The sequence below is a fragment of the Melospiza georgiana genome, chromosome 1 (assembly GCF_028018845.1).
Source record: "Melospiza georgiana isolate bMelGeo1 chromosome 1, bMelGeo1.pri, whole genome shotgun sequence".
Taxonomy (NCBI): domain Eukaryota; kingdom Metazoa; phylum Chordata; class Aves; order Passeriformes; family Passerellidae; genus Melospiza; species Melospiza georgiana.
Genome location: NC_080430.1, coordinates 30,925,966 through 30,951,942, shown reverse-complemented (window position 1 = coordinate 30,951,942; position 25,977 = coordinate 30,925,966). Strand labels below are relative to the sequence as shown.

The 25,977-nt window shown below is 37.4% G+C and overlaps 1 protein-coding gene across 13 annotated transcripts in view; it reads right to left on the bottom strand.

Annotated features, from left to right (window-relative positions):
* The window catches only part of HDAC9 (histone deacetylase 9), a 454,940-nt gene that overhangs the window by 188,593 nt on the left and 240,370 nt on the right, over window positions 1-25,977 (bottom strand). For 9 of the 13 annotated variants that reach the window (XM_058035907.1, XM_058036403.1, XM_058035984.1 and 6 more), the window contains 6 exons: window positions 17,433-17,561; window positions 15,463-15,578; window positions 9,657-9,779; window positions 8,066-8,113; window positions 7,424-7,634; window positions 6,795-7,012 (listed from right to left, as the gene is read on the bottom strand). In XM_058035907.1, the coding sequence (XP_057891890.1) occupies window positions 6,795-7,012; window positions 7,424-7,634; window positions 8,066-8,113; window positions 9,657-9,779; window positions 15,463-15,578; window positions 17,433-17,561 (845 nt within the window). The remainder of the gene's footprint in view (window positions 1-6,794; window positions 7,013-7,423; window positions 7,635-8,065; window positions 8,114-9,656; window positions 9,780-15,462; window positions 15,579-17,432; window positions 17,562-25,977) is intronic. The other 4 variants (XM_058036155.1, XM_058036239.1, XM_058036490.1 and 1 more) reach the window with 1 other exon arrangement.

Sequence of the window (25,977 nt, the reverse complement as noted above, 5' to 3'; positions counted from 1 at the left end):
TCTAGCTGCATGTAATCAGCTCAGGTGCACTCCTTTCACTTATTATTATTATTATTACTATTATTATCATTGTTATGACTGTTAATTAGTTAACCATTTGTGGGGAGCCTTCCCCACTCCCCAAACAGGAAGAGAAAAGCAGGTAAGGCTGCGTGGCTGGCTGCAAGTGAGCAAATACAAGCTGAAACATCTGTGTGACAGATAATCATATAAACTACAGGAATCTCTGAGGCTGATCCATCTGTAAACCATTCCCTGTGCCAGTTACTTGACACCAGGTGGATTTTTATGCAGGGGAAGCCAAGAGAAAATGAATGCATGCCCACAGCAAGGTTAAGACACATATTTAGCTCATTACTGCCCTTCCTTCTTTTATACTTTTTCACTTTTATGTCAGGCTCTTTCTTCTTTACCCTGCTGTATGGGTACAGATCTGCTGCTGAGCTTTCTGAGGCAGCACATGATGGACTGCAGTATAGAATCTATATAAGATCACCTTCAGATACTTCTTGCATGCAATCAGTGAAGAGAACAAGCACACCTAAGGGGGGCTGCAGAGACTTAGAATGGATTTTGTGTGCATTTCAATTGGCTGTGTTCCCATTTTGGACCCTTCTCCCATGCTGTGGAACTCAGCAGGTGATTTGCTCCAGATTTCAGCAACAGGAGGAGATAAACAAATTAAATTTTCTAAAACTCTGTGAAATTAAAGTCTTTATATATTTACTCAATAGAGTTTAAAAAGTGCATTTATATTACCTTCTTTACTACAAAATTTTATTAAAAACATCCTTTCCACTGTGATTTTAACTAAGCCTCAGGGAAGGGGCTATGAGGCATTACGGTCATGTCTTCTCATAGGATGGAGCATGATCAAATTGCCTGGATGGAATGGGGGGTGGACATGACCCAAAACCTGAAAATCCCTTCTACTGCTCAGATTGCTAAGCCACAGCTGACTGCTTTCTCTGTATCACCATGGTGCTTTCATGTTTGTTGAAGTTTTAGTTAAAGACAGCTTGGCCCCATCCTATTCCAGTAGTTATACGAGTAGCACTACTGGACACTTCTCCTAAGTCGGAAACATCTCACTTTAAATTGTATCTCCCAGTGATACTACTGTATCTGGAAACATGTGAAGATAGCAGTTTAGAGTCAGTATTTCTATCTTTTCTATCTAAAAATGGATTACACAGCAGAAAATACTCTGAATGAAATGCAGCTCAGGTCTTTTCATTGCACAGTTGGATACTTCTGCTCACACTTAGTGTTTAAACCTTTCACTTTAAACCCCCACTTACCCTTTATTTTTTTCTGACTTTATCTGTAGCTACACAAAGGAATTTCTCCTAATTTTAATGCATCTCTTTTTATTTTGAAAAATAATTGCTTAATCTGAGTTTTAGTGGGATTATATTTAAAAATAATATCAAAACCATAGTTTATTTCCCTAATGAATTAAGGGTTGCACATGTTGGTTATATTTTAGCAGTATACTTTACTGCTATCACCTATTCCAATTTAAGTGGTCACTAAAAAAAATGTCTTCATGATAATATAGCCTATATATTTTTTGCTTTTATCTTCAGGAAATTAAGCTCTAAGGGATATGCATGAGTCAAAGTAAATAGTATCAGCAGGAGAGGATGTACTTACACATATCAATCCATTGTATAACTGCATGAGTCCAATCAAAGCAAAAGACATCAAACTTATCCTAACCTGCTTGGTTGTACAGAAAAATGGAAGACTAAATAATCTGGACACTGCAATAGACCATTTTATAGGTCCTTCAGCTGCAGGCCCTGCCATTTTCTCCTTTTAAATTATATGCCCTTGTAAAATACAGTGTTTTAAATAGGATGTCTTTACAAAGAGACAAAATCACAAAGTCCTGCAGCAGCCAACCAACACATTTCCATCCTTGATTAATTGTTCTTTTTAAATTCATGACAGTAATTTCTAAGAGCTCATGTATATTCTTACAGTACACTTTTTCCCCTTCTCCCCTACGGCAGTCAGATCACCAGCCATGTGTGTTGCATGCACATTGTTAGTTGCACTGAAAACAACCTGGCACCTGCTTCCTGCTGTCTCTGTTACTCATGTAGGACCAATATTTCTAAGGGATGTATTTATCTTTCAAAATCATTCTTCTGCATTATGGCTTAAACATTAGCTCTCCAATAAAGGAGAAAATGCTCTGGGCATTGTCCAGTTCCAAACAGACGAAGTTCCTTTTAGATTTTTCCCAAATAATCCCCTGCTATTACCAATATTTGAAAGATTATCTGTCACCTTTGTGACAAATCTGTCAGATTTGTAAGCTGCAAAGCCAAAACATCAGTGTAATATGTTTAATGAAACTAGATTGATTTACTACTGCTGAACCTGGTCTTCCACCTTCCATTAAACATCATTCAGAGAAATGATCGATTAATCTGGGGTTAACTGTATCTTTTCAATTTTCCTACTGGCAACAAATAATCATTCTATTTTTCCATCAACATAAATTTCTGTATTATTTTAAATTTTTTATCAAGAGATATTGGTAAACTGAGAACACCATCCAGGTACTAATGAATATTCGCTTCCTATTTATTTTTTTACCCCACAGGCTTTCCTGGTCACCAATTCCCTATACAGAGATGTTTTAAACCAACCAACATCCTAGAATGAAAACTGAAATTCAGGTGTTTCTTATATAAATCTTAATATTATCATCCATATACCTCCCATACTTTAGAGCACATACCAACTACCCTATTATTCTACCCTTTGCTTCTCCAATACAGAGAATTTTACAATGGAAAACAAATTGCCAAGATGCTATGAATACACAACTTAAGAACACAAATAGGGTTCCTGCATTGATCAAATAAAATCTCGGCCCCAGTGAAGACTTCAGCTTCGGTATAGGCAGGCCTTATTCATCATACGTGGCAAAAATAACTTCTAAAGACAGATGGCCTTGTTCAGGTACTCTTCTTCACATTATGATTTCTGAAATTTTCTTCAACACAGACTTCTGCTAGGGCTTTACATTTAAATTAGTTAAATCAAAATCCTAGGTTTTTTTTCCTGTAAGTGGCTGGGTCAAAGCTTTCCAGGTACAGATATACACAATAATATCAAGATTTTAAATTTTTTTCATGGTAGTAGTGGTCTTTTGGTATCCAATTGCACTAGTTTTAACTGGGGGTTTTGGACTTTGGTCTCCCTTTATTGAGCAGAATGAAAATCTGCAATGGTGATCAAAGGGCATTATGAGGAAATAAGCTGTCATTCGGACAGAAGTATATTAAAGCTGACAATGGCAAAGCTGGTCTTCCCTAAGACAAGCTGAGTTCAGGTTACTTCACATTCATTATTAATTCTGGGACAAGGGTTTTTACCTACTTTTGGAAGAGATGTCAACATTTGCAGAATGTTTTCAGAAGGTCAGTGTACTAGATCCCACAGGTATAAATGTCAGACTTCAGTGGAGACATATACCATTTCCCACATCAAAAGCCAGGCATCTGACAGCTGACCAGAAATAATCCATAGAGGATCTCCTCTTTTCTAGTAAGGATGGAGGCACACCTTTTGGCAATGATTTGTTTCTTTTCAGAGTGTAAATGATCCAGGGGAATCCTTTACCTCTGACCTATGTTAGATTTTGCTTGTTATCACCCTCACAGCAGCACTGGCTTGCTGTTGAAGTGCATTTTTTCCTCACAAAAAAAAAAAGGTGGTTTTATTGTTTTTTTTTTTTTTTTTAATACAAGATAAATAAAAGAACAATGGGGTGAGGAAAAGGTGGTTCTCTTCCTCTTTTTGTTGTTGCACCTCTAAGTCAGCCAAAGAGATCAGTCCAAAACCAGATATCATGGAGTGCTGACACACGCCCTGGCATCTTATCTCAGGGCAAACACTCAAATTGTGGGTTCAGCTGAATACTAAAAGCTTAAGTACTTGAAGACCTAAATATAAGAAATAAAATCTTAAGGGAAATAGAAAACAAAAAAGAAGACACGAATTTGCTCTAAGATCTTGGTCTACTAGCATTTCACAGTCTTAAAAGTTTAAAATGGTTCTAGTCTTTTATTACCAAAACTTCTAGGGTCCTTGAGTATTCCTTATTAAATGAAACCTATGCATTTTACATGACTGAAAAGGCAGGACTTATACCTCTGTGCAGGTTTCATTATACAGCCCATGAATAGAAGAGTAAAGGACAGAACAACAGAAAAAAACAAGCTCATGTGTTCACTTGATACATGCCCAAACTTATCCTAAAAAATAAAATTTTTAGTCCCTTTCCTATCTGGTCTAGAATATCTAAAGTTTAAAGTTTCAAATAACTATAACTATGCTTTGAGGAGTTTGATTGTAAAGCTGTGCAAATTATGTAATGAAAAAATAACTTCAACTGTGAACAGAGGAAGGTTTTAAGACTGAGCAAAATATATTCTACCACTCTGGCAGAGTTCAAAAACCTTATGTAGTCACAGAAGTTCAAACTGAACTTTCAGCTAAAAGGTTAAAGAAGACACCTTTAAATTCACTATTTAAAAGCTACTCCATTGTTTGATCTTTTCTTTTCTCTCTCTAGTCCATTGGCTACCCTTAAATTCCAGTTTATAAAAATCAGGTTTTGCAAGTACATAAGGAAGCCCCCTGGCTTTCTGTGTCCTTGCAGAGGACAGACACATGGTTAGAGCATTGACATTTTTCAGTACTGTTCTTCAGAATTGTTTTTCTGAGCGTGGAGAAGAATCTAGATGCTGCAAACTTTAAAGTCTGATAAATCCTCAGAAAACCCACTGCTTCTCTGGCTGCAACATGATCTCATTCCTCCTCTGGCATTTGCTGCGCTGAGGAGTTACTGTGCTCCTGAAGAAGCCTGGTTGCTCTGGGAGAAGGAGGAAAGGAGACCAAGAAGCTCTTGGGGCAGAGCAGGTTATGGAGGCTCGAGGCAGAGAGAGGCCCCAGGATAGGGCAACTCCCTGCATATGTATATGGAATATACTGTACAGAATAACAGCTAGATTCACCAGTTTTGTCTCCATCACAAAGAACCACGTGAGAATGAAGGCATATTTCAAGTATGAGAGGGAATTATCCTCATTAGCGTGTATTTTCATTGTAGTTCAACTGAAAAGAAAAATCACTGAAACAAGCATTATCATGAACCAACTCCAATCTTTTTCCTTCCTTATCCCATCTATCTCTGGTAAGATGCAATGCATTCCTAATCCTATGTGATTAGAAATATATGGTCATGTGCCTCAAGTTTCATTTTCACACTGGGGACAAATACTCATAATGCCACATCACATACCCCCAAATGCTATGGTAGAATTTATATCAATAACCATATTATCTAAGAAAAACACATCAGTGGGGTTCTTTGCTTTGTGAGGAATGCATGAATTGATGGGTTTGTAGTACAAAGACTCAGTACTTTAGCAGTTAAAAAGCCTTTTTAGACAATTGAGGGAAGGTGAAATATTTTCAAAACCTGAGGCTATGAGATATACATATGCCATCTTGATTAAACATATGGAATGCATACTCAAAGAAAAGCCAACTGGAGTCCTAGTTGAGTAATCAAAACACCCAAGCTGAGAGGGGTTAACATGCAAGGATCAGCTCTGAACTTTGAAGTTTTCTGGTCTTCATTTTTCCTAATTAAGACAAGATTTAATAACCAAACCACTGTACAAAGTATGTACTTAAACTCTAGGTTTGTTTCTAATTTTGTTGGGAATTCTTAGTAGATTCCAAAGAATCAGTAACCCCTGGGAAATTCACCCACTAAGTAAGGTGGATTGAATTTTTTTTTCTTAGGTACAAGAACGGAACGTCCACTTTTCATCTTTTCTCCTTTGACATTGCATCTTATATATAGTTATTGAGTAACACTAAAACAAAAGACAAGTAAAGGTGTGTAATTAAATCTTTGTAATACTAGTGGAGCTTCAGTATACAAATTGTGGAAAGATGTGTACTAAGTGCAGAAAAATGTTCTCCAAATAAAAACATGCAATTATTTGCATATCTTATTTTCAGATAATCAACTTGGTATCAAGGTAGCAACTTGATTTTTTTTGTAGAATTATTGCTTCCTGATAAATCTATTTAGAATCTGTTGTTCTTTGTTTATTAGTGGATAGTCCCTTTTCTTCTTTCCCTTGCCCCTGCTCAGAATAAGGTGTTACTGTACAGGGAATCTTGTACTATATGATTCAACTCTGTGTCAGACACTAGCAACAGGACATTTTTCTCTTTCTCCTTATATGGTCATTTTATATCACCATATAGGTAAAAAACTTTCATGCTACTCACAGAGAAAAGTCAGTTTGATAAATACTGATTAAAAATATATCCAGCTGTTTAGTAAGCTTCATATATAAACCCATCAATTTAATAAGCTGATTTGAGTTCAAGTGAGTTATCTATTTATGCAGCATTCTAGTCCACAATAAGACAAGTTTTGATACAATTCAAAAGCAGCAAGTGGAGTCATTGCTGCAGCTCAGAAGTACACATCAATTTTAAAGACATAATTTATCATTCAACAGGAAAACACTTGTCAGGTAAAACGGTAAGCAACTCTATTTTGTTGAATTGCAGCCTATTTCAAAACCTTAAGATACATAAAAATGTATACACAACTATGCATAAACAAAAAAGATACTCTGGCAAAAACCACTCTATCGTCCATGATGACACTGTGCCAATAACTAACTTCTGGTCTTAGTTTTCATCTTTAAATTTATTGGAAATTCTTTACTTTGGGAACTCACCTTATTCATGTGGATCTGCTGCTGGTACTGTTTCTGCTTTTCCAAAAATTGCTGATGTTGCTGCTGGATGACCAGCTGGGCCAAAGTACTCTGAGGAAGAGGAGCAGACTGGGTTCTGTTCAGTGGCCTGTGACGAGGCAGTTTGTGAGCAGCTCTTATGCCAGGTGAGACTCTCTCCTTTGCTGCTAAAGGAGACTGTGGATGAAGAGGAACCGCTCCTGCAAAACAGGGACATTTCACTCCCCTGTGAAAAACAACCAAATAATAGTTCTAACGGGAAAGAATGCTTTCAGTAAGAAGAGGGGTGTATATTGCAGAACTCTGCATCTGCACTGATGCAGTGGGACGTGTATCACGTGCCTCGCCATGCTGGGAAGTTCAGCCGCTACAAAAGAATGTGATGAAGTAATCATTTTCTCTTTTCTGTAATCATTGAATTCTTTCAGGCTAACAGACTGGAACAGAATCACTAAAAGGGAAAACAAAGATGCTATCCTTTTTTCTTCCACCCTTCCACATTTCCCAAGAGTTAGGATGTGTGGTATTTGTATTATTGCATTTAGTTTAAACTGAACACAAATGTCATTAAAAACGTCTTAAATTAGTATTTCTGGAGCTTTGATCATTACCAGTCACAAGAAGTTTTTGCTGTCTCATTTGTTCTTTCAGTAACAGATGCTGCAAGAGAGCTTGGTGGCTGCTGTTTGGCTTTCCCTCCATAGCAATGTGAGGATGAGTTGCTGACGGAGGAATGTTTCCTCCATACTGTCCAGCCAAGGCCACTCCTTGTCTCAGTGGCGGGGTCTCTCCCTTCTGCTTTTCTTTGAATGACGACGAAGCCTGTCAAAGAACGACAGCATTGGTAACTGCTTCCCAGAGAAGTAAATGGCCATTTATGCCTCTGCTTGATTAGATGGTCTTATGTCTTCATGAACACATACAGGAGAAAAGGTTAACACCCCTATCTTACAGTTTGACATGAAAAGGAAGAACATGCCAGTTAAATGTAACGCTCTGAGAAACAGTACTGAAACAAGTTGAAAAAAAAATCAGCACTGAAAGCCAAAGCATAAGGAATTACTAGTTAGAATATTATTAATGCAAGGACAGGAGCTATCCTTAAAATTCCTAAAGATCTTTGTGCAGCCTTCTGCACAGGAAACTAGAGGATCAGAGGCAAAAGTTTGCATTGAGTTTGAAATAGGCAAGGCTTGGTTTTTCACATAACTTTCCATCACACAGCAAGCCAATCAGCAAAACAAAATAGTTACCTGTAGTAGTGGGAAGCTATTACTTTTCCTGGAGCACTCCCTGACTCCCTGAAGGACAGCACAAATGCAAGTTTTAGCCTTTGCAAAATAAACTTATACAGTTAAACTTTCATCTAGGTGTGTAGCATTCTGAAGTGCCTTATAAATTGCACAGTTATCAATTTAAAGCTTTTGGAAGTTTTGGCCCTTCATAATTTCAAATTATGTTCTTTGCCTATTAAAAAAATCTTGAAATAGTAGTTCAAGCAGAATAACAATTCTTACAGCAAGAATAATAACCTAACAGAAACATGCACGTTGAGGCTTACAGATAACCACTTATGGTAAGTCATAGTAAAAACAGTATCTCTGATAATGTGAATTCCATTAAATTCTAAAATAAGGTTTTCACCCAATTTTTTTTTTTTTGGTGTATGCTTACTTCACACTGCTATCTCCCTCCCCTGAAAAACAAACACCAAAGTAAGCTTTACATTCAATTTGCAACTGCTTGTTCTAGTAACAGAAATAAACATTACTTGTATAACTCAATCCCTTTGTTTTTTCTAATGCCAAAAGTAATATTTGGTGCTAGATGGCCACATCAAAAGCTTATAAGATTTGAGTGAGTAAATGAAACATATTTTCATTTCTTTTTAATGTTATAAATTTACTTTGAAGCTAGTTGAAGCTAGTTATATTTTTGTGAAATGACTAAGAAATTTTTGATTATATCCCCTGAGAAAGTAAGCATTACTTTTTATTATGTTCAATGTTTCCATCCTTCAAAAACAATAATTTGCTAATATTTCTAGAGAACTGATTTCAGGCTTACATAATTTTCTTTGCAAGGTTCTGTACCTGATGTTAAAATGCTAGAGTGCAGCAATACATTGCTGCTAAGAGCAGTAAATGTATTGAAAAAACCATAAAATAACATGGAACTTTGACTTAAACTTCATTTAGCACTGGAATTAAGTAGCATTATTACAAACCACTGTGGATTGTATAGATTTAAAATTTTTTTTACCGTCGCTGAAACCTGTGCTTACAATCCCTAATTTCTTCATAGAAGTTACCAACTCCCACACTGTTGTACAGAACCACCACATATCAGTATTTTTACCTTGTTGTTGTTGTCATTGGAAAGCAGGTAAATTTTGACTTGCTGTAAATTCTGAAAGTAGCAAAATTATCAGGTATTTTACTGAGCTAGAGGAATACTACATTCTTCTCCTACAAAGCTCCAGCTCAGTTTAAGTCATTACTGGAATCTCATAAAAAAGTTAAAGGTAGAAATTATCATATAATTTAAATTATCATATAATTTAAACTTACAAAATAATCTCCTCATATACTTCTTGCCACATCTGAAATCTGTTATCTGGCATAAATGCAATGCATGTGGCCTGTACTTAACTAACATCCACACTGGCACTTGTTTGAGATCAAGAATGAATATTGCTTTCAAGTTGTGCCCAATGCATAGAGAGGTCTGGTTCCTACTCTGAACTGCTTGTGCTCCAAAATGCTAAAAATATAAATAGAACACTCAGAAAGTAGGTTTTCTGGAGGCAAACATATGCAGGAAGGCTTGAGACTGGTCACTTACACTGATTTGAGGTTGTATTGCTGGAAGTCCCAAGGTAATGTTGGGCAGAGAAGGGGACGTGTACAGACTCAACAAGTTCACTGATTCATCCTGTATCAAAAGGCGTTGCTGGGAAACCAGGTGCTGGAATAAAGGGGAAAACCAATGAAAGTTAATCTCCAAACTTTTTACCTTGATTATTCTATGCTTTTATCCCTATACACAGAAAGCCAATTGTGTGCCAGTCATTGGTTTGCAACCCAATGGAGTTCCAGATAGAGAAAATTACTGTCCCTGTGAAAACACTGTTGATAGTTCTTTTCTTAAGAAAGCAGCTGATATGTGTCTGTGATTATTCCTTAGTTAGTAAATCAAATTTCCATGGAAAGCTGAAATCTTGAGGATTCCTAGATCATCTTATCAACTTCTCATCAACTCAACATCAGTTCTTCTCATCAACTGGACAGTCACTCCAACAATCTCAGTGGGAATTTATCCAGGGAATTCAGGATTATGTCCAGCTGAATCACGAATATGGATGTATTAAACTTTCACCACAGTTGTTATTACTTTAGCTGTAAGGTACGAAATGTGGTTTTTAAGTAGTCCATGTCTTTTGTTAGTCAGATTATGATATGGGTATGTTTCAGGCACATTATTTACTTCCATTAACATGGAAATTCTGTATAGAAAGCAAGGCATCTGCCATTTAAAATAACAGACTCTCTCTCTCTCTGTCTGTCTGCATCTATACAAAACCAGCATCCTGTCATCCTTTGATAATGGGATACCCCTCACAGCTTTCCTAATCTGTTCAAGTTAAAATTTTTAACATTTCTTTTGAAGACTTGTGGTATAGTTTTCAAGGACATGGAACTGCCGATATATTTTTAATTACTATAAAATAAAAACAGACATTCTACAGAGATCAACCTTTTTATTTCCATAGATTAATTGGGAAGAAACATAAAAAGATTACCACATCAGGAATCTTTTTGAAGCCTTTGCCTTTCTGCTTGAAGAGTGATATTTTTCAACATGTGGTCTAGTATAGTTGCTTGAATTATATTTTCTGTTTAACTCTTGCTTCCCTCCCAGAACTTTGACTCACTAAGAGCTACAAAGGTCTTATTAGACTTAAGAACTCTGGCATGATATGGTCCCCAAGGGAACAACATCCTTGAAAAAGAATACCCTGTGTAACAGTATGACACAGTGACTGCTTTCTTCCCAAACAAAAAGCATATGGGACTCCAATAATAGACCACCTCCAAGAGGGATACTGCACACTCGGGCTTTGACTAAAGTAAATATAATAACTTGTCAAGCATGTTGTGGGGAGCTGTAGATTTTCCCCCGGACAAACCTGGAATATCAATTAACTCTGTAAAATACTTCGTGCTAATACAATGCAACTTCAGACCATCAATGGAAAGTGGTTAAGCACAAAAACACAGGATGTTATTCCAAAACATAACCTTCCTCATACAGTTTGTTTGGAGATACGACCTATCACTGAGACAATAACAGTAGAAGTCTTTCCCTGTAATTTTCTTTTGGTACCTAGGGAATGTCAACAGATAGCATAGGAAACAAAGAAGCTCCACTTGTATATTACATTAATTCCTGGCTAACAGTGTCTTGCCTTGATAACATCCACCTTTGACCATGAATAAATCCAAGTATGGATTTAGTATCAAAACTATGGAAATATTATGGAGGGAGTCTACAAATATTTAAGAGAAAAAGGACAATTTAATGTGCCTCCTATAATATAATCAAATTTGTGGCAACTGCAGCATCGATACAAAGCCACTTGAAAGATTTATGTTTAACATTTGGTTTTTTGTATGCCACTATTACCTTCTAAGATCTGAATTAATCAAAATAACAGTGGCAGGGTGTATAGCAGTAAAACACACTACCACACTAGGGTCAGGCATGATTGTTTGATCAGGCAGAAGCAGTGATGTTATTTACCACAACAGTTTAATCTTGAAAAGGGGAGTTTATTAGTAAAAGCATCCTATTTTAATTTCTAATACTGATAATAATCTGTAATTTTCCTTTGAGTATGTGATTGATTTTCTAAACTATTTTCAGGTAATATCATCCTAAGCATCAGTTTAACCTCATCTCCCAGAATAAATGTCCCACCTGCACAGATTAGGGTTCTCTGTGCATCACAGACTCCCAGAATGGGTAAGGTTCAAAGGGACCACTGGATGTCATCTAATCCAACCACCCAGAGGCAGAAATTTTTGATCCCAGCTACAGCTTTTCTTTTTACACAGTCAACAATATCTTGCAATGGTGGCACACGTAGGAGCTGCCAAGAGAGTAATTTGGCGGCAGCACAGCTAAGCTGTGTCCTTGGCAGACATGGTGGTTTGGACTGGCACCTAAATTGCCCCAAAGAGAAGCATGCCCTACTTGCTCCTCCATGTACCCACTCCTTGGTTCCATAGATCCTGCTCACTGATGCTTAAAATAGCTTGTCAACAGAGTTATCCTCTTTCTTAAAATAGAGTACAAGAACTCAGTGTAACAGAGCACGATGATCCACGAGTAACCATAAGCAACCATGCTTTGGTTGTGCTGTGGGACCTGCTGAGAAGCAGGAACACCTTTGTGTGCAAGTTTATATGAACATTTATAGATTATGAGGGGAAGACAAAATAGTTTTGCTTTAATACTTTTCAGTTGTGGAGCTAATTGTCACAGCTTTCAAAATTCACAATCACACTTGTCTTTCTTGAGGCTTTTGGGATAATCTTTGAAAAAATTAATTTAGACTCATTTCACATACACTTGACACAAACCTCATCAGCTGGTCAGAAACCTACATATTTTTCCACTGGCTTCTTACAAAGATCACCTCAAGGAGCTGAGTATTAAAAGCATGGGGCTGTGGAGTTGTACTAAACAAATATGTGTTTATCTGTCATGTATGTAATTTATGTCTCCTGTATAATCAAGTGTTATTCTAGGAAATACTGCTTTCCAAATCACAAATAGAAGAAAGAAATTGATCTGAAGCCCAGTTACATCAACTGGAAACTTTCCATTGCCTTCAATGGCTTTTGACCAGACCGTGAATGCCTAAAATTAATCATTTCACATGACTAAAGCAGGTTGTCCCTCTGAACTCAAGGGACATGCTGTGCAGGGGCTCAATTCTCCTTACATTTCTCGGGCAAGTAAGATTTAGCCCCAGCACAGCAGGTGACCTGAAAGAGCATGGCATGCTACAGGAGACAAATAGCTGCTGCGGTGAACCTTGATGATACTGGAGACAACTGTGCCTAATAAAAACAGGATTTTATTTATAAGGTGCAATTAAAATCCTGACTTCAACTTTCAAGTTTCGTATAATGAGACTAGTGTTTTAACAAATGGTAGTGAAAGCACCTTTAAGGGAACTGTGATAGTAAAAGATTATCTGCAAAGCTGCAGCATGTGCAGTGCACCTTTGTTCATTCAAAAAATTGTAACTGTCTACCCACCACACTGTCTGCTCCAGAGAGTAAACCACTTAAAAGTCTCACTATTCCAGTGGATGTGGTAAAAACACTTTAAAAATCTGTTTCATTACTAATAATGCTCTAATTTTGTCCCTGCACTGGAGTGTAATCATTTACGGTACTGACTCATGCTTTACTGGTAAATGACTCTGTCATAGCAACCTGTTTTTCCCCAGCAAAAAGTGTTTAATTTGCTGCCATGAAAACCACGGCCATCCACCCACTCAGATATGAGCACAACACTTACTGCAAATGTCACAACAACGATTATGAAACAACAGCCATGTGAGTCATACGGGGTTGCAGAAAAACAAGTGATATTTTGGGTGATTTTGGAACACTCAACCTATTATTAGAAACTTCTGTACTTTGTGAATTGGATTAAAAATTGATTATCTGTATAGCCTTTGAGAGCTGGCTAACACTGAACCAGGAAAGAGATATGTAGGAGTTTGGCTGCTGTTAAACTACCAAAGAAAATCCCACTGAAATAAGAATCACTAAAGCTGAGATTTATGGAAAATGTTTGAACCCACAGGACCACAGTACTGAGAGTCAACTAACCAGAGAGGTAAAGAAATCCCCAACTGGCTCCAGAAGTGGAAGTCTGTAGTTTCAGCTTCTTAGCACATTTCACCAAGTGAAGTGACCAAAGCCAGCATACAGAGCTCAACTTCTAAAGCAATGTTTTAGGCTTCTTTGAACATCTTTGAATGAATGTTGGGGTTATAAAATTTTTTTATGTCTGGCACAGAAGTGGCAAATAATATGCATTATAATGTTCTAGTAGCAAACAGAATATAGCTGCTGGTTCTTGCTACAACCTTTCCAAATCTCCCCAGAAACCACCAGCCTGACCAGCCTGTATGTATCTCTGATGGTGCAAGTGTCCAGAAACTGCAACATGCAAAGTCATGAGCACCATGTATCAGCCTCAGACATTACTGCCCTTCCATTCTGTAGAATTCTCAAGTCAGTAAAAGATCCAATTGGATAAGATTTCCTGTTTCATACAGCACATAATAACACCCACATATTACCCAAAATATTATCTAAAACATTCCCAGTAGTAAAACACACAACTTAATTCCACCGATCTAGGTAGGATCTGATCTAATCCTAATGATGGATCTTACTCTGCATCATTTAAATTTCTTTGCAATCACATATGGGGGGCTATGAGACAAGACCACATGTTAGCCATCAATGCAATTTTTTTTTCTTTTTGGTTACGGCCCAGAGAGAGGCTACTAATCAGTGTGCAGAGGTCACCCACCTGCCCCCTGGATCATAGTTCACACACACAATTAATTCATTATGGGGAAAAGTCACTGCTGGAGGTTGAACTGCCCATTCCAGGGTTTTTTTTTAGGTGGATGTCCTGCCACTGACCTGGAGAAATAGCTCCATTAACTAAAACTCTGTTGAATCACATTTTCTTATGCAATTTTTCTAACATAAACAGCATAAACCAACAATTAATAGAAAACCTTGTCATCAAAGCAGGAACTGTGGTAAGTATAGGCTGGATATTGTATATTGTGGAATTTGAGCCTCTCTTAGTCAAATTAGTTTACTGTCCCTTTACAATATTGCCCTGGGAAGCATGACTTGGGCATGTCGTCTGTGCTAAATGAGGTTTATCACAACTGATTTACCATCTGCATTCCTGTTGTTATAGGCACGTATGTGTGAAACAGAATAAGGAGTAGTTAAGATTCCTTCCATTTACAATCTCACTTTACAAAACAAGTGTTCAAGAACTCTGGCATGACATTTACAGTGGTTAAGTATTGCCCTGATAGGGACACTGAGATACAGTAAAAAAAAAGGGAGATATGGCAAGGATTTAGTCACCTAACTCCAATACTGTAATTAAAGAAACCTACTTCAGCATTCATCTGAACCTGGGACCACCTTAGCTCTTATGTGTTAGGATCACCAATGCCTAAACCACTGTTTTGTATGCAGGAGTTCTTTATCAGCATTCAGCACTGAGCACCTCTTTCAGGTCATCCCAGAAAGTAATATTCTGTAACCAAGTTCCTTTCACAGCTCCCTCCACTCTTCCAGTAGCAATACTGCTGCTTTTCCCTGAACTTTTGTTACCATAGAGTCTTCTGATACATAGATGCATCTATGCATCTCATACATAAAGCTGTTATCACATATATAACATACTGATGTCAGCCTGTAGTGTCCTGGTACCCCAATTACTCTGCTTGTGAGTATAATAAAATCAAATTTTCTATCTTCTTCAGTCTAGAAACCTGAGCAATTATCTACTCACTAATAAGTCTTACCTCAGCTTGAATGTTAGATGGCAAAACTGAGGTTTCATTTTCTGTTGCACTGCTGGTCGGACCATTGCTTGGGGAACTGGGACCTGATCCAGGGGAGCTGCTACTGACTGAGGATTCTGAAAAACAGATCAAACATACATGAATTTCACTCTGGAAAGGCAAACATAATCTTGATTAATTACATAATCTTTATAGCATAGGGCTTTTTTTGCTGTTGAAAAATATCTCTTGGTTACCCTTTTTACTTACATTAAAGACTCTTGATTCATCTTCCGTTTCTTTGGTTTTCTTTTTACAACTAAGAAGGAAAGATACTCTTGATCTTTCCCCTTCTAATCTGTCTGTGTCACATAAGAAGAATTTAGTATTTGTTTTTCCCACAAAGATGGTTATAACACTCAGTATCAGGCAGAGACACCGACACAGAGCTTGTAATGAGTAAAGAAAAGAAACTCTTTCTTTTTCAATTGCAGAGAGTCGTGTCTCTGTGAGAGATGTGGCCTACTGCCATCCTTTCTGTCTAGGAAGGGGATGAGCCCATTGTGGACCCATCATTACATACAGAAAGTACTAAAGGCAAAATACACACCTTCATTACATCTCTGGTACAAATATGAACAAATATTTACATTGTGCAAAGACATTATAATAGGATTTGAAAAGCTGCATGCTATCTTGACTTTAAATTCCTAGTTCTGTCTAAGACAAAGGCAGAGAGGATGACCTCATTGTATGCTGTTGTATTGAGTTATTCTAATTCTGATATAACACTGATATAAACTATATATATGTAATGGAAACAGTTAAGGTTAAAGGTTGAAGAGTAATCAACTAGTGGAAGTAACCCTCTTTCAAGGGACAGTTTTCAAATTAAAGCATTCAAGAGGTTGAAGAAATTATTATCTAATGTGGCAGCAAATATTCTACAGCTACTTCTTTGCTTATTTACTCTCTATGCCTTAGTTCATATGCAAAAATATGTTTTCACTTTGACTGACATCACAGGAGGTTTCCTAGCCGTTACTTGGATCTCTTACTCTTTGATTTACTGAAGTGACTCCATACCCAGCTATACTAACTGGCCATGAAGAAGTTCTTGCATTGTATTTTCAATCCGTATCAGAGAAGCAGAGACACACAAACTAATTCTTTTTTTCTCATTTTTCAAAAATTAAAATAGCACATTTTGTATAAATAGGCATTTAAATAAAGGGCTATTTTTAGCTGAGACAATAAAAAGCAAGGGGAAAAAGAATTCAGGGAACAACGTTTAACCAGGGTTATAAAATGTCATATAGTCAATATTAATAATTATAACAGCAATCTGAAAAGCTTCAAGATATTGTCAGAGCTACCAGAGCTTTAGTGTTTCTGCTCTTTCAATGGCATCAGGAAAAGACCTCAACTGATAACTATTTTGCTTTATACCTTATTTGTAAGTGTGTGTAAAGAAATCAGTTAAAATTAAGGAAGTGGATATCAAGAACCTCATACAGGCTTCAGCAAATGGAATTAATAAATTAGCTGTAGAAAAATTATAATCTGGAAATAATTTATCAGAAAAATACTTTATTTAGTAACTTTCATGCTTATATTTACATCTCTGTTCCAGCTTCACACATGACATACTGTGTAAAGTTGTCACAAGAATTGCACATACAGGGAAACCAATGTGTTTATTCAAGTTGTATTTTAATTCCATCTTGGTGTGACATAATTCTGATATATCAAGTGAATTCAGATATGTGTTTTATAGACCAGTAACAGTTGACTGCACAAAGATATGGCCTGATCGCCTGAAAAAGCCACAAATCCACTAAGTATCAATGCAAAGTCAAAGCAAGAATGGTCAGGATGAAGGCAAATACTGCAAATGCTCATTTGATTTAGCAAACAGTTTCAGTTTTGAAGTACCACCACTATTCTGTGAGCTGTGGCATCTGATGCAGAATTTCCCCATCCTTACTCACCTGTCACCTCGAAAAGACGCTTCTTGAATGAACTGACGTTTCCATCCTTCCTCCTGAGCAAAGGACTGCTTCTCCTTTCTGTCACCTTTTGTTTTAATCTTGAACGTACCTTCAAATTGGGCTCTGAAGCTGGAAATGAAGAGAAGAAAATATGTGACTACATATTCTCCCAATTCCTGGCTTGTGTCAGACACCACTGACCCTGTAGGACCTCATCTGGTGCAAGGAGGGCTTGGAGGCAGAGATTTTACTGCCCAACCTTCTCAGTCATCCTGTTGCTCCTCAACTTCATCTTACATTGCAAGCTGGGAAAGAGAGCTGAAGTGCTTGGGATCCCAGCATTTTTCTCATTCCATTGCAACTTTGAAGTTGCCCATTAATTATTGTTACTACCATATGTATTATTAATAATAAATGAATGCAAATTTAATTTACATTATTTTTATCTCTCTTTTAGGTGAAAACTTGGAAAAGACATATTGGAACTTGGAACGCTATAACTGGATTAAGGTTAATTGCAGAAACAGAGATTAGCCTCCACTGGTGCCTTTTGATTTCTCTGAGAAATATAAATTACGACAAGCCCTGCTGGCAGAACATTTCTTGGTCAGCAACTTTAGGCCCAGAACTTTAGTGTTTTCTGAGTAACACACCAAACAACTAGATTTATGACAGTGTCCTAAGAACATTTACAGAGAAAAATATATGCTTTGAAAATGAAGAAGTAGGGTTGATTCCCAGAAAACCTAGGATTACATTTAATGCACCTTGGGCAAGTTCCACCTTTGTTTCCTTAATGGATACAGTCTTTTCAAATGAAGGCCAGCTCTGCTGTACTTTTTATTTTGTAGGATTTTCAGCACAATGAAGTGTTTCATGTAGTCATTGATTTGTTCATCAAATAAACAGACTGCTATCAAACAGACTGCTAAGAGCTAGTGAAAGGAAATTGTGGAAGTGAATTTGTTTATATTTCCCTTTCTGGAACTGAGGGTTGGCTAAGCAATATCTCAAAACAGAGAAAGCCAAAAACTGGGGTCAGCTCTCTCTCCTATGCACAGACTTAAACCCAGCCTCAAAGAAAGAGTTAGCAGAAAACAAAATACATTATATCTTCACTCAATTCAGAATTACACCATTGGTCACTGTGGGGCAGGAACTCAATCCTACACTTCTAATGCTTGTCCCTTCCCTCATGTCACAATGCACACCTTTTTTCCTTCTGTCCCACCTGTTTTCTCAGGGATGGGGAGGCTGGGCATGGTCACTGGAAGGCAAGGGGGCTGCACCTCACAGCTGCAGAGCTGCTCTGACCAGCAGTCCCTGCTGTCACACGCTGACCTTTGTCACATGCTGCGCTGCCCTCTGAACACCCTGTGCCTTAAATACATTTCAGACCAAGATACACAGGCTAGAACTACATTGGAAATCTTTAATAATAAACCTATTAACTAGAAATTTATTTTTATCAGCTACTACCACTGTTAGGATGAATGGTTCTGACAATAAAATACAGATGACTTGTTTACTATCTCAGATACCATTTGCAATGAAATTGAAAATATAAAATATTATAATAGGCTATGATTACAGTATATGCTGCCATCACAGATCTCACCAGGTATGATGACATTTAAAAGAAAAGGCACTCACTCCTTTTGCACTTACACTCATTTCCATTTCTACTATTCTGTGCTTTTAAAAATGAGAATATGTCTGCACACATTCTGTCTGTGCATCCGTGACAGATGAATGTGATACAAATCCTCTGCAACACTCACTGGAGAAATTCTTCACTCCTATGTAAATGTTTCATCCTCAGTCACAGCAATTCCCTTTCTATTTTTACCAAATTCCCATCACATTCTGCATCTGAATCCATCATATAAGAACAGAAAACAAATTTTAAAGTCGATTTATGAATTTATGAGCCATCTGAGAAGATGCATGAGAAACAGCAATAACTTTAAAATGGAAATAATCAATTTTAATATTAAATGGCATGGAGGATAGTGGTTTTAAAATTATAAAATAAACCCCACAATACAAATCAAATATAATGTTTGAAGAGTGTCTGCTTCAAATTCTGACTTTCCTGAGTTTTCTCCCTGAGACACTGCCAGCTCCTAACATGGTACTTACTAGGACTCAACAGCTAGCAAAATGAATTCTGGTTTCAGTGGACAAAACATACAAATCTAGGCAATTTGAGGATATCTGGTTGAATGGAAAAAAATGAATAACTGAACACTGGTTTCTTGATTCCCAGCAGTGGCTGAGGCATTGGCTTGGGGTGTGACTGTAGAGAACACTGAACCGCCCTGCTCCACCAAGGCTGGGGCAGAATTATTGTTCACTGCAAGAGGTATGGACCATCACAGCAATCCTACGTGCTTCAGTGCACTCCTAAATGAGGGCAGTAATAAGACATCTATGATTTTCAACTCTCTTCTGACAGTTAAAAAGGCAATATTAAATATTTTAAGCTTCAAATATGGAGCTGTGGATTGGAATTATAAGCATGCACATGTATACACACACTGACTGCCTCACAGCACATACGTAAGATCATTTAGAAACTGTTATAGTCCTTTAAACTCTGAAATATGATCATTAGCAATGTGAAAAAAAGTGAAAATAAAATTTTCAAAACTTTTTTTTTTAAATTAGATTGTTCCCATAGTATTTGCAATACTCTCAGAAAGTCTTAGTAGCAAATGGCCTAGAATTATTATAATTAATTAATTTGCCTTATGTTTCAAATGAGTATTTGGCTCAATACTTTAACTAGTGGCTCTTAGAAGTGGTTCTAGAGAGGGGTAATGTTCAAAATAACTGTTTTGCATTAACCACCCTGTAAGTATTTTTACTGTACATTATTTGCTCCTTTGCTCAGCTTAATTAATCCATTGCCACAGCTGACTATGTTCATCTCCATGGGGAAAACTATCACATGGAGAGTCAATGCAAAAAAAGTTTTGAGGCTTAATATTTACTCCCTAGCTTGCTGCAGAGTATTTTTCTCAAGCAGTAAGAAGTACCATTTTTTGATACAGTAATACCACAAAATTATTGAAAAGACCATCAGGGAATCTATATGGTGATTCAACCATGAACCAAGACACTGACACAGCAAGAAAATTAATGCACGTGGCTAACTTGCTACACACTAACCATCCCACTGGGAACCAGAACTCAAAACTAGATTAATTCTACCCCAGAAAGCAGACATCCTGTGTCTCACCTTCCTGAGGAGAAGAGGCCTCTCTAAGTGCTGGAGGTGTGGAATGGTGTGGGTTTGCTGTGTTTGATGACTCCAGCTGTAGTGGATTGAATCATCTGACCAAGGAGCCCAAATGCCACAGACAAGAGAAAAACAAGAGCACATGGCCAGGAATGTGGCCATGAGGATGAGGAACACAGCATAGCAAATTTTCATGGCAGCAGTCTGGTTGGTAGGGCTGTGAATCTAAAATCTTACTCAGAAATGTACACAGCTGATATTGGTTTAGTTGGTCTCTGTTTAGCTAACCTCTTTGCTCCACAAATCTTTGCACTTCTACTATATTTAGCATTTTGGAACAAATAATAATCAATTTACACTTGGAGAAAGTGAACATAGATTATCTGAAAGTGTTTTGTTGCAAAGAAAACAAAAAGACAAAGCTATTTCCTCTGAAGGCCATCAAAGCCCATGTCATTGTTCTCAATGGGAATCAGCTGGTACTCATTTGAGCGATCTGCTTCAGAGGATTTCAGGAAAGATTAGTCTGAAAATGACTTTTTTTATGTAGATGTAGCATAATTTGGAATAATGAGATGTTGCAGTAATATGGTTTGTTCAGTTTTATTGCTATTACCTGGCTTACTCTCTTTTTAGTGCTGATAATTATGGACTGATGTTGGTCTTTAGATTATTCTAAGTAGGAAACAGATATGAAAGATACAGAAAGGATTAGTTTAAACAACAGCAGAAGATATCACAGGCAATCAAAGGATTGGTTGCGTAACATTTCGCCATGACTTGTAATTGTGTCTACAGAACTATGAACTTTGGCTGTTGGTGAAGGAGAAAAACAGTGTCTGCATTAATTTTCTTGTATTTTACAGTGGCTTTGTAGAGGAAGAAAGAATAAAGTAACTGTACAGTTAAAAATGGGAAATATACAGGCTTCTATGTAGGTACACAATAATTTCATCACATGAGCTATCACTGATAGTTGAAACAAACTAGTCTCTGCTAGAAACATGATGCTCAGATACAAGCAAAGAGATAGCAAAATGATTCAGTGAAGTCATTATGTTCTACACTCCGCTCTGCTTAATATTAGCAATTTGCAGATTCTAGCATTAAATAATATAGCCTGGGGCCAGATTGCTCCCAAATGAGCTGAGGTTTTCTTGACAGTGCTTTTCTTCACTGTTTCTTTTTATTAAACATACAGAGATATTTAAGAAGAAGGAATGAAAATCCTTTTTACGCATGGGGAGAAGACATATATGAAGAGAATGTAAAAGACAATAATGCACTACTTTCTGATGGTTCCTGGAACACAGTAGTACTTTTGTATCAGAAGAGTGTGTGCCAACTTCAAATCAGCATTTAATGAAGCCAGGCAGGAAATGGGGGATGGGAGAGGGTGCATAGCAAGCAGGTCCTCATCTTGAGGCTAAAGCCCTATATAGAAGCCTGAAGAACAGAAAGTGAGCTTTTGTCCAGTTTCCTAAAGGCTCTAAAGTGAAAGAATTTCCTTTTCCTCACAAGCAGGCTGGCTTAGAAAAGCTGTGGGGCAGTCGAGGAAAATGATGCTAAATTTGGCTAAAAAGATTCCAACACCAGCATGAGCAACAGCATCAATACTGACATCCTCCTTGAGAAAGATAAATTGTCCACCACTGCCCAGGCATCAACTGTTATCACTAAGATACTTTTTAAAACAGCAACCTGAACTTCCCTAACATAATGAGGTCACCATAAAAAAATTAAAAACAAAAGACTTCAAGATCTTCAAGCAAATCTTCACAGGTATTCTCTATTTCTTTAGCTATAGTTTTTTTAAGCTGTGAAGAGTCATATGTACTGATTTGAATATATTCTACACTGTACTCCATGCAGGAGTTTTTTTCTGGCTCATATCTAACAAGTATGAGTAATGAATACAGAGTCAAGAAATCTGTTTATTCACACCACATAGGTTGCTTTTTTTTTAACACTATTGTCTAGAGACCCACGTATGGACAAGGATTTTGTGCTGTACAACACACAAACATAACACTCCATGCCTAAGATAGCTCAAAGTTACAGCACAAAATGATGATGTGTGGGTACAGGCCATCAGAACTGCAAAACAAACATTAAGATGACACTGGTGAGCACAATGGTGGTATTGCCATCACTACTGGTTTATCCTTTCTCAAGTTTCTTTCTAGCACTCTGGCAATTGAATATTTTCAAGAAGATACTGCATGTGCATCACGAGATAACTTGGAAATTTCTGTTCTGATTTATCCTGAAGCAGGAGGGGAAGAATTGGAAAAAAACCACACTGTGAACAGATCCTCATTTTGTCAGGTCCATTGCATAGCTAAACAGGTTCCTGGGTGCTGTGGGTTCCCAGTCACCCTGGCAATAAAAGTAAATAATAAAGCAGCCTACCTGCCTATGCTATGCCAGGACCTGGAGACCAAGGAAAAAGTCAAATCCCACATTAATACTGCAACAAAACCAACCAGAACAGTCATATCTTAGGCTCCTAAGAAGCTGGTCTGAAAGCTGTGGGCTAAGGAGAAATTCCCAGTTTCCCCTACAGCTGAGAGAGGCAGAATCAAATACAAAAGGTAGCCCTAAGCACCACCAGAAAGGATAAACATGAACATAATCTTCAGCAAAACTATGGTTGCAACCAAAGCCTGGCAGAAAGCCAGAGAGGCAGAGAGAGGGTCAGGGACAAAAGCTGTTTCCAGCTTCCTCAGCTGCTTTGTGAAGAGTTGTGAATGAGTCCTGAGAGACCTGGTGGTCCACAGCCTTTACAGCACATGGTTCTCACAATCATGTAACCATTCTCTGCTCTGGATGAAGTTTCTGATTGCTGCTCTGTAGATTCCTGTAGGCAGCCACAGAGTGCTTCAGCCACCTCCACATGGTTATATAAAGCACAGGCAAAATGAGCCTCTTTGCCTTCATACATGACTGACCGACATTTGCTGTAGAAGGCCATATACCACTGGAAGACAATATTGGACAATGTAACACGTGGACATTCTCCTCACTGGATGACAGACTAGAAGATGGTAGAAATTTGCATGCAGTATAATTCTGTGGGTTCAATGACTTCTCAATTCTGGTTATTGAAAATGCCACTTCTGAGAGAGTTTTAAATTAGATTAATGAGAGTGAAAGCTATTTACACATGCCCTCTAAAGCTCTTCCAAGAATTACATGGACTTGACTGCTGGGTGGTCCCAACAAGGCAGGAGAACCAGATACAGCAGTACAGGATGGAGATGCTTTGTTTTTCTGGCTTGCATCACCTAATGTGTTTTCAGGATCCACTGAAACTGTTTCCTGTACAACCATTCACTTTATTGGGAGCACTGGTCTTATGTGAAGCCCTTTAGTCCTTTGCTTTATTTTACTTCTGTAAAAGGTAGAATGCTTTATTTTTTCAAACTAAGGTAAATATCCATGCCCTAAATAAAAAAACAGGTTTGGTGAAACACATGGTAAAAGAACTAATTAGATTAGAGGGGATCTTGCAGCCCTTCTGCTCACTTCAGGCTAAGGAAACTAATTTAACAAGATCAGAAAATTTTCATTAATTTTCTAAAGCAAGTTAAAACATTAAATAGTCCCTGAAGCTATTTTAAATATCTAAGTTTTCTTTGTTATTCACTGCGTTCTGTATGAAACATAAAATATTTGTTTCATTATCCACGCAAACAAACATTATCTTTCTAGCATAATTTATTGAGTTAGATGTAGAAATTACTTCTTGTACTGCTTGGATTTAGCCAAAATTGGAGATCTTGAATATCTGAACAGTATGATGTATTATTTCCTGTTGATATATGTTCTTTGTGTAACCTATAAGGCAAAAGAACAGATCTCTCAAAAGAATTCTTAATAAATCTGGGTTTTTAGCAAAGAAAGATCATCTCCTTGCATTTGCACCACAGGGTTCTACAGCAGTTTCAAGAAGGCCATGGTTTTACCGGGCCTTATGAATCCTTGTTACATCTCAAGTCTGCTGAAACCATGACATTTCACTACTATGTCAGGTTCATCTTAATCTTCTTAAAGGTAAAATAATATCCTTTTCCAATAATAAGTAGGGGATTAAAAAGGAAATACTACTATACTAGCTTGAACCATAGAATTAAGGAATAAGGATAGTTTAAAATTAATTTTCATCTTCTCTCCACTTCATCAAATTCTGTAATTTCATTACACCTTTATAGCACTTTCTGGAGCCTACTCATCTGAGTTCTCAGGAGATGTAGAGGAGAAAAGAAGATGCTTGAATAGAGGGTATCTCTCATTTGAATCATAGTAATTCAATAAATAAATTAAGATATGCATGACTGGCAGTCCTTCCAGTTAGGTCCCCACTGGTAATTCTTACCCTTTCTTCTGGCCATCTACACCAGTCAGTTCTAGCTGGGAAGAAGTGATGGGAATACAATATCCTACTTTCTGCAAATATAGCAAATCCCACTCTTCAGTCTAAATCCTCCTCCCAAATCCACTGAATCCCAAGAAAAAATATTCTGTTCAGTGAAGAACTGTCACAGATAATCCCCTAGCCCACAAAGTCAAGGCTTTTGCCATGGTCACCATTTGACCCCTAGATACATAATCTATTTTTATAGAATAATCATGTTCACGATTATATTTTTCCCCAAGCCCCATAAAAGAAGGAAGTAGTTCACAAGGTGCTTAAATCCCACAGATTTTAATCTAGGAAACTATCCAGCAATGATAACTCACTGACATCAGGCAAAAAGTACAGTCCAATATTTCATCAACCTTCAGAAATTCATGATGAAACACCATCATCTTCTCCCCCAGTTTAAGAGGGCATCAGTGTCATCAGTAAATGTGAGCTGGTTAGGTATAGACTGCTGAATCTGGAGTTGTCCAAAGGCAACAGGGTGCCAAGAAAACAAAAGCAACCAAAACTCAGTATATCTTGCTCTCCTAGCAGATGAAAATCATTGGCCAAGTTCATCTCAAAAGCAGGAAGGCAATTCAGCCCCACTGAAAAAAAAATTAAGATTAAATTGGCTCCAAAGCTGTTTGGACATTCAAAACACGTTTGTCTTCTTGAACTTCTGTAGGCAAGGCCAACTTTGTGAAAGCATCTCCTCATGTTCAGCAAAGTGAGAAGAAAATCCCCACGTTTGAAGTCTTAGTTGGACATCCATACTACACCTTCACAAACACACAGAATTAAAATAAATTTACTTTTAGATAGATTCTTTATGCTCTGGGATATAATTCCAGTCCCCTACAACTTAATTAGCTAAATACACAATGTAACCTTCC